At 39.5% G+C, this 15,947-nt stretch overlaps 1 protein-coding gene, 1 long non-coding RNA gene and 1 other non-coding gene across 5 annotated transcripts; 1 reads left to right on the top strand and 2 right to left on the bottom strand.

The window, feature by feature from the left end:
- Window positions 1–1,473: 1,473 nt before the first annotated feature.
- Window positions 1,474–2,633, bottom strand: LOC146382110 (uncharacterized). Its single transcript, XR_014801194.1, has 2 exons — window positions 2,538–2,633; window positions 1,474–1,638 (listed from the first exon to the last, which is right to left on the bottom strand). It is a non-coding gene; the product is annotated as an uncharacterized LOC146382110 (long non-coding RNA).
- On the top strand, window positions 2,553–15,278 carry wdr45b (WD repeat domain 45B). Of its 3 annotated transcripts, none has more exons than XM_084938430.1 (10): window positions 2,553–2,636; window positions 4,770–4,844; window positions 6,138–6,239; window positions 6,737–6,824; window positions 7,098–7,192; window positions 7,465–7,655; window positions 7,763–7,848; window positions 10,701–10,802; window positions 10,934–11,055; window positions 12,658–15,278. In XM_084938430.1, the coding sequence occupies exons 1-10, from the start codon at window positions 2,585–2,587 to the stop codon at window positions 12,762–12,764; spliced, it is 1,020 nt and encodes a 339-aa protein (XP_084794556.1). In that variant the 5' UTR covers window positions 2,553–2,584; the 3' UTR covers window positions 12,765–15,278. The 3 variants fall into 3 exon arrangements, with proteins under 3 accessions (XP_084794556.1, XP_084794557.1, XP_084794555.1); XM_084938431.1 differs by lacking the exon at window positions 2,553–2,636 and adding an exon at window positions 3,102–3,202; XM_084938429.1 differs by lacking the exon at window positions 2,553–2,636 and adding an exon at window positions 3,297–3,709.
- trnar-ccu (transfer RNA arginine (anticodon CCU)) lies at window positions 3,120–3,192 on the bottom strand. Its single transcript has one exon. It is a non-coding gene; the product is annotated as a tRNA-Arg (tRNA).
- Window positions 15,279–15,947: the final 669 nt, after the last annotated feature.

Raw genomic sequence — 15,947 nt, 5'->3', positions numbered from 1 at the left:
AATCTAGTAGCAGCCTTCTCATTTCTTTGTGTTTTGTGCTGTTTTACAGGCCCACAGAGGAGGACAGCTCCGAGGCAGATGAGGGACGGGTCCCAGGACGGTCCATCGGCGGTGGAGCTGGCCATCCTGGAGTCCCTGAAGAGTCCACACCAGTCTCCAATGGAGCATTTCCTCCTCGGCCTTGTTCCTGCTCTGGAGAGCAGCTGGGTCCTTTTTATTCCTGTCTCTCTGTAAATACTTATATTTTATATATTTATGTTTAATGATTTTCTGTTTGAGAATTTTAATATTATTTCAAATAATTTTTTATAATGACTAATGTCTCAGTTCTACTACACAGCAAATGTTGGCACACGACTTGACACATGTAGAATTTATTTCATATTATACTAATGACAAAATATACTAATACAGTGGGATGCAAAAAGTTTGGGCAACCTTGTTAATGGATGGACCGCCAGTCTCCAGGTGAAGGCATAGCCATGAAGTCATCCACTAGACAGTCCCAGATGGCCGTCGCTACCTGGGGGGTGATCTGGCACACCGTGGACACACCGACTCTGAAACTGAACGCGATGGTCCTGAATAGGGATGGGTATCGTTTAGGTTTTATCCGATACCAGTACCAAACCGGTACTTTTGAAACGGTGCCGGTGCTTAAACGGTGCTTGAACCGGTGCTTAAAGACTGGAGAACACACACTTTGTCCAAAAACCTCTCATGTTTAGCTGTTTTTTTGTAAAAAGATAACAATGTTAGCCTTTTCTGCAGCTATAGAGCATATATGGTATCACTCTTGGCTGGAAGCAGTGCTTAATCAATGGAAAAAACACCAATTTTGTCTAAAAACCTCTCATGTTCAGCTGTTTCCCACTTTTTCTTTGGTCATTTTAGCCTTTTTGGCCAGGGTGAAGGGAGTATCTGCCATCAAACAAGAAGACAGCCACATGTAACTACGACGGTGTTTGCTAGTTCACCTTACGTGCATTAATGTAATAACGTGGTTAGCCTACTCAACGTAAATTACACACGAACAACATTAAGCTACTCACGCAGAGAAAAACGGCTGCTGCTGCTGCCATCATCATCCGTCATCATTTCTGCTACACTGGCAGGGCTAGGGGCCAGGACTCTCCTCTTCGGGTTCTTGGGGGATGTTGCTAACTCCAGGTCCGATAACAGGCACCACTCCCGCAGTAGATGTGCTCGGTGTGAGGTCTTGCAGCAAGCTATGAAATACTGTGCATTTCTCGGCTTTAAAAAAAAACGCTATGCGTCGCCAGGTGTTTCATCAGATTTGAGTTGTTACCTCCTTTGCACAGTATCACCTTAAAGCACTTGTTGCAGGCTGCTGAGTTTGCATCTTTTGCTGTGAAGTACAGCCAGACTTTTTATTCTGTAGCTCTGCTCTAAAAGAACGTACGTACCTGGGCCCGCCTACTATCCTCGGAAAGGTAAAATGATTGGCTAGAATCCAAAGTGTATGACGTCTCAGGAAAAAAAGCACCGAAATAAAGCACCGAAATGTGCGCTGCTTTTCGGTCTGGTTACTACCGTTTATGTCAGAACTGGTGCCATAATGGCACCGGATACCGGTACCCATCCTTGGTCCTGAAGGAATCCCCGGTGACAAGGAACCTGGACAAAATTGTTCAAAATTAGTATTATGTGTACTGCAGTTACAAAATACATTATTCCAATTCCAAAATACTTTTGTGATGTCAGATTTAAATTACAAAACATAAATCTTACATAAAACATTTTGTAATTATAAGGATAATTACATAATATATATTAGATATAATATAAAACAGTCAGTTGTGTTTTGTTTTAACTTTACCATATCATAATTTGATTGGTAGCAACATTTTACCACTACAGTGTGCCAATCACTCATAATTCCTAGACATGTCAATCAGGTAGGAATGAAGTAAGACATTAATAGAAATAAAGAGTTGTATGTTGACATGTAGCCCTTTCCTTGCTTAAATCATTGTTAATATTTTTGAAAAATTAACCCGTGATAAGACAGCTTATCACGATAGAATATGCTAGATAGAACCATATAACTAAAAGTGAACCAAACTGTTCACAATTTTATCTAGCTCTCAGTTTTAAGAAAGGCTGGTGACCCCTGTTATAGAGTCTGACAGCTGCGGGGATTATATACAAATATTCAACTATACCAGAATTAAACCAGGTCTAAATAAACAAAAAGGAGTGAGTATCACTACAAAGATTAACCCACAATGGTCCTCATACCACAGTTTGATATCAGGAAACACCAAGAGCATACACTGATATGACACCACAGCCATGCTATCATTGCAAACACTGATAACAGCATAAATCGAATTAAATCGGGACTTGATGAGTCTAGTATCACTAGAAATATTATAAACAGTCGTCTCCATACCACAGTTTGCTATCAGTAAACTCCGATGGCATTCACTGATAGCATACCACATCCATGTTAGCAGTGTATAAACAATAGTTTAGCATTTATTAGCACAAGTATCAATAAAGGACTACCATACCCGCATGCAGATGGACAGGCGCTCTGCAGGTGCAGCTCCTGGAGCAAATGGTGAAACTCACCAAACTGCTCACGCCTCTGGAGGACCTGATGGACCCAGGTACGGTGAGGACGTCCTTAACGGCGCTGCCCTGGTCTCCACAGTAAATAGAGAAGGGAGACTCTCTTCGCTACGCTAGCTCGACAGCTGCCATCTTGCAAACATACCGTCTGGCACAACTTCCTCCCACATTCCCGGTTCACGCGAGTCAAAATTGCATATTTTGAGGCGCGATTGATTCGCATTGGACATGCGTCAAGGTGCGAATTTGCACGTGTCATTTAGGGCGTCTGGCGCGTTTTTGTTCGCGCCTATCGCGTTCGGTGTGAACATAACTGAACACTGATGACGTTTTATTTTTGCTGTATTTATACATTCATGTTTCACTTCGAGAACTGCCACATTAGGCTATGTAATGCTACAGTTCCCTATTAAATAAAGATGAGCGACCCTCCAGGATTCCGCTGATCGTAAACCAGTAGTTGTGTTGGTCTAAATTTCAAGTTTTCTACCACGTGTTACTAAATTCATTTTAAAATGCATCACCCCAGATGGGACTCGAACCCACAATCCCTGGCTTAGGAGGCCAGTGCCTTATCCATTAGGCCACTGGGGCTATATCGGCGGTGGGTTTGTTATATGATTTGTAATACAATATTTTAATGCACCTTTGTGACGGTAAATACAGATTAAACCGTGGTGCTTGGTATATATTACGTATAACTGTAGGGTAATAGAATGGGATTGGATTACATATTGATGGACTTTCCCTTGGATCTTAAAAACCCGCTTATTAGTTAAGTCGGAAAGCAACATTTAGTAAAAACGAAGTTTTTGCAATTATTTCAGCATTTGCTCTCGTCTCTTGAATGCGCTAGCGGATGGTGCAAACCCTCTTTGATCTCCCGACTGGTGACAGCGCTTCCTGAGAAGGAACCAGCCTCGTTTGTTTTCCTCCTCCCTATTCAGCACAGTCAGGAGGAATGGTAGCCAGTTAGCTTCTCAGACAGCCGCTGTTGGATTAACTTGTTACCGCTGTTTGGCATTCGGTTGTTCTGTCACAATAATGAATTTACTGCCTTCAAATCCGCACGGGAATGGACTCCTCTATGCTGGATTTAACCAGGATCATGGTATGAAGCGTCGTGGTGGGGGGGTTTGTCCTCCCAAACGTGATTTGGGAGCATCGTTGATGCTAATCTATCACTACTAAGCCAGCGTCTTCAAATATAAAACCTAAAATAACAACTGCAGTTTTTCACGTTCAGATATTGTAGTCCATTGTGAAAATATGGCTACGTGCTCTCTCTTCTTGAAACATTAACTTTAAGCGCTCAACGTTAATACTAGCTTAGGCTAACCTATCCGAAAAATAGTTAGCGTTTTTGTTTTCAGCTAACCAGTTATCGAGTCTTAATTAGAAACTAGAAAATTTGGTACAGACATGATAAAAAATGGTCGAATTCTATAACGAGGAAATTAACTAACTGATTTGTATTTAAACTTAGCACAAATGCTAATATAAGCTAAGTTTTTATCGCACTAGTCATTACTGTGACCACAACGGGTGTCAGCAAGTGTTAGCTAAGCAATGCTAACAGCTCCCTTCGGTAAATGAACGTTAAACCGACATTAATGCACCTTAATTGCATAATTTTATGTTAGCTTTCCCGGTGATCAGTTTTTCGTTATGACTGTCCATTTTCTAAAATACAGATAACATGTTGTTCATTTGTAGTTTACGTTAAATCGACATTTTCCTAGCTCCCCACCCACCAACGTTTACACAGGCCGTAAAGTTGGAGTGTGATTCCTGACCGTGCGGTCAGCATCTATCATAACCTTTTGTTAAAGTTACTCGTCAGCCACATTTGTGAAGATTGAAGTTAACTTATTGTTACTACACTATGGGGCCATGGCACTAAACGTCACTGTCGTCGTTGTCAACGACGATGCGGCAGTTTCATATGAATTCCAGAAGAGATCCAAACACTTTCTATATAAGGGCTGCACTTGTCTATGCATATCATTCTTCCCAGTGTCCTCATGTAGTGCGTTCTCGTTACTGTAAATCTTGAGATGACCTGATATTGTAAAGTCATTTACGAGAACCACATTGTATGACAACAACAGTGGATTAACTTTGTGTTCATCTTGTGATTTCTGCTGTTTGACCTCGGTGTCTCTCTACAGGATGCTTTGCCTGCGGTATGGAGAATGGATTTCGTGTGTACAACACGGATCCTCTCAAAGAGAAGGAGAAACAAGGTAACATGACTGCAAAGATTGGTCATATTTTTTGTTGGTAGGGATTTTACGCCTCAGACTTTGTAAGTACTATTTTCTACAGTCACTGGTTTGCTCACATACTAGATAATGGATTAGAAGAAGCAGTGTGGAAATATAAAACCATTTTAAAAAGAAGTCAGTGACAGGAAAACAGTCTTTGAAAAGAAATTCCACAAGAATTCCTTGATTTTGTTTAATTTGAAGAGGACAAATATAATAAAAATGGACTAACACTAACAAACCATTTTTAAATTCCCAAAAGTAGTTCAGTATGTGGATTACTGTGTTTACATTGTGTTTGTGACATGGGCATACTTGTCTGTTCACGTGAATGGATAAGCACCCATGCTTTGTTATAAATATTAAAAAGTATCATACTTAACACCCTACTACCCATATGGAAAAGATATATATAAATCTTATAAAGTTTGTATCTGTCTTGTGTGAAACTTGTATGAAAAGCATATAAGAGTGAAAACAGATATAAGATCCCTTGAAAAATTATATAATGAAACTTGTATGTTTTGGATACTTACTAAAACAATGTATGAAAGTAATGAGAAAGTGGCCACTTTCATGAGTAATCACATATAAGTTTTTACTATTTCTTTTCCATATGGGTAAAGTCCATGTGTGGGGAAACCCAGAGATCTTTACATACAGCTGTCTGCATGAGAAGGCACATTGAGTGATGATATATTTTTTACTTTAAAGTTTGATTTAAATAATTTTCTTACTACATAATAAATCATAAGATATGCTTTATCACAGAAGTTGGTAATTTCCTGTGTTACAGCAGTAAAAACAACACAAAAAAGCCAAACAATGTATAGCTCAATAAAATAGAGTAAGAGAAAAACAGTATCTGAGTGAAAGTCTTATATTATTAAATCGAATGTAAACGATGAATACCATACAGTGTAGAGTTCAGTGATTTAAAACAAAGGCAAAATAATTGTTAGAACTTGGCGGATGCTGCTCACAGGAAGTAAGTGTTGTAACTGCATTGCAAGTCCTGAAACATGGAGGACATTTTACCCAGCATATGGCTAAGACAGCATGTGTCATGTGACCAAGCACATGACCTGCACTTCTTTAAACTCAAATTTAACTGCTTTAGGTCTGCAGTCTCTCCTTTCTCTGAGCTAACCCACAGTTAAGAGACTGCAAGAAGTGCAGACAGTTTTTTGTTTGTTTTTTCTTTTTACCTACTACTGTCACTTACTGTATTTTACAGTATTTTACATTACTGCCCATTAATGTCATTTTCAGAATTCCTCGAGGGTGGGGTTGGCCATGTGGAGATGCTGTTCAGGTGTAACTATTTAGCACTAGTGGGAGGAGGCAAGAAACCCAAGTACCCAACTAACAAAGGTATGTTTTGTCAGCTTTGTTTGCTTTACCGTCAGTACTGGATTTAAATCAGTCCTGTAATCTGACAAATGATCACTTTTAGAGTTTAAGAAAGATTCTTTTTTTTTTGTCTGTCATTGTCATACACAGTGAGAATCTCACCTGTTTGCTATTTGTACTACAAGCCACAGATTATAAATGCATACATTCACCTGTCCACTCTGCAGCTTTTGTTCCAAAGGGTGTTAACTATGGATTTCAGTGGGATGTTGCTGTTAGTACTTAAAGTAATGTTTTGAGAAATTACAATGGAAAAGAAGCAAAACACATATCAGTTTGATGGGATATCTCCAGGTCCAAGGCAGATAACCCTTTGTTTTACTTTTCCACCATACTTTCACATTTTGCACAGTATGACTAAGGTCTGTTAAATGCTGTATATGTTGCAACACTATAATGCCACTTCCTGTAGAACATGCAGTATGTTTTATATATGTGACGGCTTTTTTGTTCTCCAGTGATGATCTGGGATGACCTGAAGAAGAAGACTGTCATTGAGATTGAGTTCTCAACAGAAGTAAAAGCAGTGAAACTTCGACGTGACAGGTAGCTCAGTTATTATTGCAGCAGTTTTTAATGATTTATTTTCTCTTTTTTGTATTCTGATCTTTTTGTTTGCTGATAGCGTGGTTGTTTTTATTCACACTCCATTTAAAAAAAAGAGTAAATGAATAAAATAAAGGATCTTAATATCAGTGAGACAGGCTGATAAAGATTTAAATCCAAAAAATGAACTCTTAAATTTTGTTTTTCCTTTTTTTTTGGCATTACTTAATAGTTTACATTTTTGCTTGTGTGTCGGTTGTCCCTGGTTCTTAGGATTGTGGTGGTCCTTGACTCAATGATCAAAGTGTTCACCTTTACCCACAACCCACATCAGCTGCATGTGTTTGAGACCTGCTACAATCCCAAAGGTCAGTTTACCCTTTGAATAAAACTGTGACTTGCTCAAGCCATTAAACCATGCTGATTCTTTGGAAATGTATTAATCACCAAAACTGTAGTCCCAAATGTTCTACTGCTCTGGTCAAAAGAATAAGTGAAAAAAAACCTGAGCTCAGTGGCTAAAAATGTTCCTTTTGTTTAAGAGCAACAAATCTTTTTTTTTTTTTTTTTGTGGAAGTGCTGTTCTTCAGGTGTGTGACATTTTCAACACTTGCTCGCTTTCTCTCCTTGTCCTCCTCAGGTCTGTGTGTGCTGTGTCCGAACAGCAACAACTCTCTGTTGGCCTTCCCTGGGACGCATTCAGGCCATGTACAGATTGTGGACCTTGCCAACACAGAGAAGCCTCCAGTTGACATCCCTGCCCATGAGGGGGCACTGTGCTGCATAGCGCTCAACCTTCAGGGCACAAGAATAGCTACTGCATCAGAGAAAGTACGGACTTTAGAAAATTAAGTAAAGTAGTAGTAAAGGGACACTCCTTCAGTTGTGTATTTTGCTGTATTTCTTACTAACCTGTGTTCTGTGTTGTATTTCCACAGGGGACACTCATTAGAATTTTTGACACATCTGCAGGTCAGCTCATACAGGAGCTAAGACGAGGCTCACAGGCAGCTAACATTTACTGGTAAGTGCTTAGCACAATGCTAACAGCATGAGAAACATGTCAAAATGATTAAATAATAAGTTAGCAAGCTAGCTCTGTCAATGTGGAGGGCTAGTTGCTCTACTCTGAGTTCCTACCCTATCTTTGAGTCAAAGACCAGCCACCCTTCAGAGAAAGCTAATATTTGCTGCTTGTATCAACAGTCTCATTCTGTGTGTAGGAACATAGACTAACCAATAAATCGACAACTTTGATTTTATGCTCAGTAGGGCTGCCACAAACGATTATTTTGATAGTCGACTAGTCACCAATTATTTTTGCGATTAGTCGACTAATCAGATCATCATCCATTAGACGTAAAACGTAAAGCTTATTGCACCAGCAGCATCTGCTCTTATATAACTATCATTAGCTTACAGCTTTAAGTGTTTAAGGTATGTGCTAACTAAAAATAAAGACAAGATGATAGTTTATTAAATTTTAATGAAATTTGCAGATTGTTTCGGTGAAGTTTAATAAACTCCTTGCTATCTAAAATATAACAGGACACCGGAGTAAATTCTCGAGCATCTCACGCTTCTGATAATCAGCTGTCTGCTTGATGTTTATTCAGCTGTGTAAAAACTAGAACTTTAATCTCAGCCAAACAGATTTACTCAGGAACAAATAAAATACTGAAAAAAGCCAAACAATAACATTTGAAGTTATCTAAGTGACTTATATATATTTAACCTGAGTAGCGAAAGACAGCGGTGGGTTTGAAAACGATTTGCCGGGTGAGCCTTGCCCCCGGCTAGCTATCGAGCTAGTGGGTAACAGACGTCTCCTAAAACGTCGGAGCGCTTTTGAAAATATGTGGTGTCTTGATAAACTGAGCAGATATTTGAGGTTTACACAGCTACATTCTCGCCTGAAAATATGTTAAACGTTTATTTTGTGACCCAGAAAGAATAATAAGAGTAATATTAAAACTAACGAGCTGCCGCCATTGTTGGAAACTGAGCTGGGCCGCGCTATGAATTCTGGGACACAGCTTCTTCTTCTTCTTCGGGGTTTAACGGCAGCTGGCATCCTTGTACATGCAGTGCTGCCATCTTCTGTTTCAGTCCGTTATTACACTCTTAAATCCTACTACTTATTCCTGCGTCTTTTGGGATCTTACAAAGCTTCAAACGACGCGTCGACTATTAAATCAGTCGTCGATGATTTTGATAGTCGACATAATCGTGACTAGTCGACTAATCGTGGCAGCCCTAATGCTCAGCTTTTTGTTTATCACAGCGGACCACTACAATCTGTCTTTCAATCTCCCACTTCCCTCACTCGTGAACAAGACGCCAAGAGCCTTACTTAAGTCCTCCACAGGCAGCAGCTTGTCCTTGGCCCAGACAGGGCACTCCACCCTTTTTTGGCTGAGAACCATAACCTCAGATTTGGGAGTGTTAATTTTCCTTCCTGTCGCTTTACACTTTCCTGTGAACCGCCGTAGTGCTAGCTGGAGGTTAGCTCGAGGCTTAGAGAACCATGTCATCTGTAAAATGTAGAGATGTGATACTGAGCCCACTAAAGTTGTCTGCAACCTGGCTATGATAGAAATTCTGTCCATAAAAATTATGAAAAGAATCAGAGAAAAAAGGCAGCTCTTGTCGAGGTCCAGCTACCCGCTGGGAATAAGTCCAGCTTGACCTTAACAATGTGGACCAAGCCTTCATTGTAACTGTACAGTTAATCATTTGTTCGCAGCAACAAACCAGGCTCGAGAACCTGGCATAGACCTTTCCAGTAGATTAACTAATGTGAGCACCTATAAATGCCAGAATCGAAGTACGCTCTCCAGTGCACCTCTTTGAGGATGGGAACTACCACTCCAGTCTGCCAGTTCACAGACATGATCCCAGATCTCCATGTGATGTTACAGAGGCATTTGAGACATGATATTCCCAGCCTCTCTTGGAATGCTATTGAAGTTTGCTTAGATGTGGGAATTGAAGATCACAGACTGACAGATGCTCCCAGTGCAACCTCAATAAACATTTGGGCACACCGGGCCTGAGCAGCTTCCTCCCTCACCACCTGATCCAACTCACCACTAGGTCTGATCAGTTGACAGCTCCTCTCTTCACTCGATCAGCCATCACCCATGCCCCCCGAGGTCTCACTGAGAGTTGAAGTGTTTTAGTTAGACATTTAGGTGGGGAAACCTCCAGCACCGCACCCAGAACTTGCAAGAAGGGTGGGTAGTGTGAATTGTCATTCAGCACAGAAGCACAAGTGCCAGTCAGAACATATACCTGACTGGAGGAGCAGCGATGCAAACCCGTCGTCAACTGGGGAAAAAACCCCAATACACAGGCAGCGAGCCGAGGTACCCATCACTGCCTGTTGCCTTTTAATGAATGCAGCTCCAGACTGGAACGCAGCTCCTGTTCAAGAGATTGGTTCTAGGGTCCTAGCTTGAGTTGAACACTGAATATTATCTAGCCAGTGCCTTTCACCCTGACACACTGCCTCGAGTTCCTTTCCCACCAAAAGGTGAGGTTCCTTGTCCTAGCCCAGCCTCTATAGCCAGGGATTGGACTGAACAGGGCACCTGACAATATGCAGTATGGGCAGTATGGTCCCTCCTGCTGGTGATGAGTCTACAGGAGGGATTCCCATATAATTTGGTCTTAGGAAGAAATCAGGGTATGGGCTGTACTGTTTTGAAAGCTTTAACTATATCTTTCAGTGCCTGTCTAGCAAAGCTTTAATGGAATGTACTTACTGTGTCGCACACTCATTAATAGAGCAACCAGTTTGCAGGTTTTACTTTGTCCCTCTGTGTATCTGAGTTACTGAAAGTGTGTTGTTTTCTTGGTCTGCTGTCTTTTCAGCATTAATTTTAATCAGGACGCGTCCCTCATCTGTGTGTCCAGTGACCATGGCACAGTGCACATATTTGCTGCAGAGGACCCAAAAAGGAACAAACAGTCAAGGTTGGTCTTTGCTTAAGTGTTTCTTTTTTCTGAACTTAGATGATGAGAAGAATCTGTTGCGTAGTAATTACATCCAATGCAGTGTTATAAACATAAATCCTAAAACACCCTGTTTATCTTTGTCTCTGCAGCTTGGCCTCAGCTAGCTTCCTGCCTAAATATTTCAGCTCTAAGTGGAGCTTCTCCAAGTTCCAGGTCCCCTCAGGCTCTCCCTGTGTGTGTGCCTTTGGAACAGAGCCCAATGCCGTCATAGGTAGGTTCCAGACACATGTGATATTTTCTGGAATGTCCAACTCATCGTCTGATCATGTAACAGTGTTTGACAGTTGCAGACGAGGACAGAATTATTACCCCAACCTGTTAAACAGAGTGAATGCTTTCTGACACAGCTTTTCCAAACACCCTAGTTTGATTTGGATGTTTGCATTTTTCTACTTTGCACACAGAAACAAGAATATTCAGTTTTGCTCCTGACTGCTTCAGGTTTTCTTTCAAAATCTTCACATATCCTTTTTTCTTCATGATTCCTTCTACCTTGTTAGATTCCCAGTTCCAGATGCACTGAAGCATCCCCAATACCTCCACTGTGTTTCACTCTGTGGGGCAGTGCTCCATAGGTTAGATGCCTCTTCCTTGTTTCTCCAAACATAAGCAGCGTCTCTGTGGCCACAAAGCTCTAGTTTAATATCATCTGACCAGAAGAATGGGGAGGGGTAGCACTGATTTTAGTCTGTTTTACACAGCAACTCTGTTAGTGCATATAGAGTGGATGTCTATAACAAAATATCATCTTAAAATGTATTTTTATTGTAGCTTGCTTATTGGCTCTCTATATCTTTCTTTTAAAAACATTTTCGTTTATGTTCTGGACTTCTCTCTTTTCCTCCTCACACTCAGCTCCAGACACCTTAACATTTCCTCATAGATTGTAGTTGCACAAATGACTTCAGCTCTAAGCGTTTCAGCTAAGGCTTTCAACGTTTGAATTTATTGGTCTTTTCTCACTCTTGTGAGATTGACTTGTATGGGCACAAAGCACACAATCAGTCACTGAGTTTTAGTTGTACTGCTGCTTCTCTGGCTCTCTTCCATTGTGTGTCTTTGATAGATGGCCGCACCTCCATGAGCCTGGTTTTTCTGGAGGTTTCTTCCTGTTTAAAGGGAGTTTTTCCTTCCCACTGTTGGCAAAGCGCTCGCTTATAGGGGGTCATATGATTGTTGGGGTTTTCTCTGCTTCCTCTGTATTATTGTAGGGTCTTTACATAACATAAGATATAGATGCTGTTATTTTACACATTTTAGTTTTGCCTATTTTTGCCTGTTTTCCACTAGAACCCACTCAACTCTGTTCTGCTTGTTTGTAGCTTTCAATTACAATCGAATATCACCTTGAGTCGTTATGGCAAGGCAGACTATTTTCTTCATTGTCAGGTTTAAAAATGGCAGGTTTTTATTCTTGTGATGGAGGCACTCTCATGACTCATTCAGTGACATCACAACTAGGTACCTGGTAAGGTGCTACCACCTAATGGAAAACCCTAAAAGCCAAGTAGAGTCAAGTAAATAGGCCTTTGTGAATTTGGTACACATCAGCTATTCACCTTCTCTTCCTGGAAACTAGCTAGTGCCTCTGATTCACTGAGGAGCAGTGTTTGGTCATGTCTGACTTTTGTTGTGATTTGGCGCTATATAAATAAAATTGAATTGAATTGAATAGTCTGTCAATCATGAAAAAGCAAGATTTTGTAATTTTTATAACTTCCTACTCTGATGTAGTACCATATGGTGAATTCTTTGTGTGGTATTGGTACAAACACTCATTTTTAATTTATTTCTCCTTCTCCTCAATTTATAGCTATTTGTGCTGATGGCAGCTACTACAAGTTTCTGTTCAACCAAAAAGGAGAGTGTTCCAGAGATGTGTATGCCCAGTTCCTGGAGATGACCGATGAGAAAATATGACCTTTGACCTCTCTTCAGACTTCCTATTAAACAACCTGTTTTGTTTTTCTTTACAGTCTTTTTATTTTCAAGGCAGTTAGAGAAGTTTTTTGTTTCACTTCTCGCTATCTTGACAGACTCTGTAAAAAGAGCATTAAATGAAGGGAGAACAAGGAAAAAGAAAAAAGGAATTTTTTGGGGTGGGAGGGGGCCTCTATGGAAAGGTGGTTGGCTGGAGGTATGAACAGTGATTCAGATTTCATCGACCTGCACTGAGGGACACGGACGATTTCCTCCTAAACAAAACACAAGGGGAATATAAAAGACAAAGTTATTTTTTGAAAGGACAACTTGCCGCTTTTTAAGACGTCTTCCGAGGAATTTACAAAGGATGGATATTTTTAATCACACAGATGATTCTGATAGTTAGAATGAGAATTTAGAGATTTTTGTCAACTAACACCACCTGACCTAACAATAGGGAGTGCCTCTGAAACTGGAGAGAATCTGTATGTGTGCACATATTGTTGTCTCATATATATCAAGTATTTGTGTATACTAGTGTACCATACTAAGTGTTTAAAAGCAGAATCAGAATGAAGATGACTGTTTTTCTTCACTTTGGTCTTAATTATCTGCAGAAACATCTACAGCCCCAAACAGAATGCCACCTTAGTATTACTAAATTTTCTTGTAGACATTGTATATACACAACCTGCCAGACAGAACTTCTACTCACAAACTGTACAGAATAGTAGCAAAAGAAATCACTCGTCCTTGACATTGTGCAATACATAATTTCCTTAATTATTATTTTTTGTTTTGTTTTGCAGATTTTTTTTATATTTGCCTGATCAACACAGCTTAAAGAATTTGGCATATTTGTAAATAGTTATCTACCTTCTTGTTGAGTGAAGAGTGATACATGTCTGTATGGTAAATGTGAAGCTACAGAACACAGCTGGTTAGCTTTAGCTTAGCATAAGGTCTGGATGAAGGCGTCTAAGTCTGTCAATCAGTGCTTTTCAGTTTGTTTAAACAAAAGGGTAAAAATAACACATTTTGTCACTGTTACTTATACCACTTTGGTTAGTAGTAGTAGTTTTGTTGCCATAGGAACATATCGACATGTCAGCTTTGTTGACTGATTGTAGCAAACGACATGACATTTTTTACTAGCACTAATTGTTCACAAATGGAAAGAAGGAAAATTATTGGTTGTTATTAAAATAGGAGTTTCCCGGGCACTAAAGGTAAAAACAGAAGTTCCAGCAAAATTGATACTTTCTCAGTTGGTTTGGCCCACATTTTGCACTTTGACAATGAATACATTTAGTTCTTGTTACAAAACCAAACTCAAAAAGAGGATGACAGAAGACTAGTTGACTGTAATTTCTCTATATAGAAACTAGCAGAGTTTTTCCTGTTTAAACTTATGCTAATTTAAGGTAACTGGCTTCTAGTCTTAGCATCCCATTTACCCGATAGATAATGAAGTCTTGGCATACAAGTGACTCAGCATTATCTCCACATTTTGATTATTTATTTATTTATTTAATTTGTTCAGTTTGTGAAAGCAAAGTCCTTTTTCTTTTCTTTTTTTTCAAAGTGGGAGTTCAGTGAAAAGAGTAATACTCTTAAGTCTGTACGGTGAATCAAAAGCTTTGGCTGGTAGCAGTTTAGCTAAGTAAAGCAGAAAGAGTGGAAATAATTAGCACAGCTTTGTTGAAAAGTAAAACAAGTCACTAACCAGCCCTTCTAATAAACACCTTCTAGTTCAGTAATTGAGGTCATGAAACAACTTTAAGTGTTCAAATAGAAAATTTATTTTTGCATGTGTATAATATAAAAAAGAAAAAGCTAACTAGCTGCTAGCCTTAGTTTTCTGTTTACCTCTAGAATATTCAAATCTTTTTGCAAAAAATCCACATTTACCAAAATGCTGAAATGTTAAAAGTGAATGTTGAGTGAATGTTTCTGCCACAACAGGGAGCTTAATAGCCAAACAAATAGAGATTTCCTTAATAAATAACAAAAAAAGTTTGCTAGCAGCAGCTGAGATCAACTGTAACATTTAAAATTTGCTTTAAGAATGCACCTGTATTCAATTTTCAGCCCAGTATGATTAATCAGAAATGTCCCTAAAGATCACCACATTATTTTTGGTAAAAGTAACTTCACCTCTTCACTCTGAAGCTAATTCAGCTAATGCAAAGTGAAGTGCTGTGTTGTTTGTTGGGCCATAAATGGGACATCTCAGTGTGGATCCAACTCGGTTGAACTTGTATAAGCGACGCTGTTAATGGGTGCTTTTTTTTTTTTTGTTGTTGATTCATTGCAAAATTTACATCACGTGTGTCACTTTTTGGGTCGCATTGTACTTTTGTAGGTGTAACGCTGAATATACACGGGACTTGGCGGGTACTGACTACAGGAGGGATGCTGCACAAACTGAAAAGCCAACCTGCTTCTTACACACTCAGAATGATTGTAAAACCTGCATTTAAATTTGTGAATAAAATTTTTAAAATTTTACAGTTATAATAATGTGCTGTTTCATGCCTACTGTGACGTGGAAACCAAATGTAACACACTGAATCTGTGTAACTGTTGACTGTCTTACTGCTGTTTTTAATCACATCAGCACTGGCCCTGCAGCTAACTAATATTTTAAGGATACATTTGGTAACAAGATCAGCATTTTGGGCACAAAATTTACTAAAGTGTGCGAATTGGAAAGTCATAGAAGTATGGATACATTTTAAAAATTGTGTAACTTGAAGCTTTGAATAATGGCCAGAGCAGAGGTTGCACTACAAAGGCAACTTTGTGTCAAACTAATCCCTATAGTATGATAAAGTTAAGTATTTAAATTGCCTGGCAACATGACCTGGAGCTACACCACTGAATCTGCCATTTTTTTATTTCACTTCTGGAGCAATAACTTCTTACAGTTATCTCCTGCTAAAGCTACTGCAGCCATGTTTCTCATAAACAAATGGAAGCTTTAACTACACATGAAGTAATTGTTTACAGTTGGCATCAAGTGTGTGTTGCTGCATGCTGATTGGCACGGTTACCCCTAAAAACAGGGAAGTCTTCAGTGTTTCATTTCAACTAAGATGTTTTATTGATAATGCATTTGTCAAAACAAAAACAATAGTTCCAAATAAATATTTTTGCCGTTCAGTTGAGTTCACTGCT

This window comes from Perissodus microlepis, chromosome 8, assembly GCF_051167445.1.
Source record: "Perissodus microlepis isolate ML-2025 ecotype Zambia chromosome 8, ASM5116744v1, whole genome shotgun sequence".
NCBI lineage: Eukaryota > Metazoa > Chordata > Actinopteri > Cichliformes > Cichlidae > Perissodus > Perissodus microlepis.
This window is presented reverse-complemented; position numbering and strand designations above follow the sequence as displayed.

Excerpts from the sequence above, each read along its gene's own strand:
- wdr45b (XM_084938429.1), top strand. The coding sequence starts at position 3,643 with ATGAATTTACTGCCTTCAAATCCGCACGGGAATGGACTCCTCTATGCT. Across the intron at positions 6,825-7,097 it reads GTGAAACTTCGACGTGACAG|GATTGTGGTGGTCCTTGACT; the intron begins GTAGCTCAGTTA and ends CCTGGTTCTTAG. Across the intron at positions 7,656-7,762 it reads TAGCTACTGCATCAGAGAAA|GGGACACTCATTAGAATTTT; the intron begins GTACGGACTTTA and ends GTATTTCCACAG.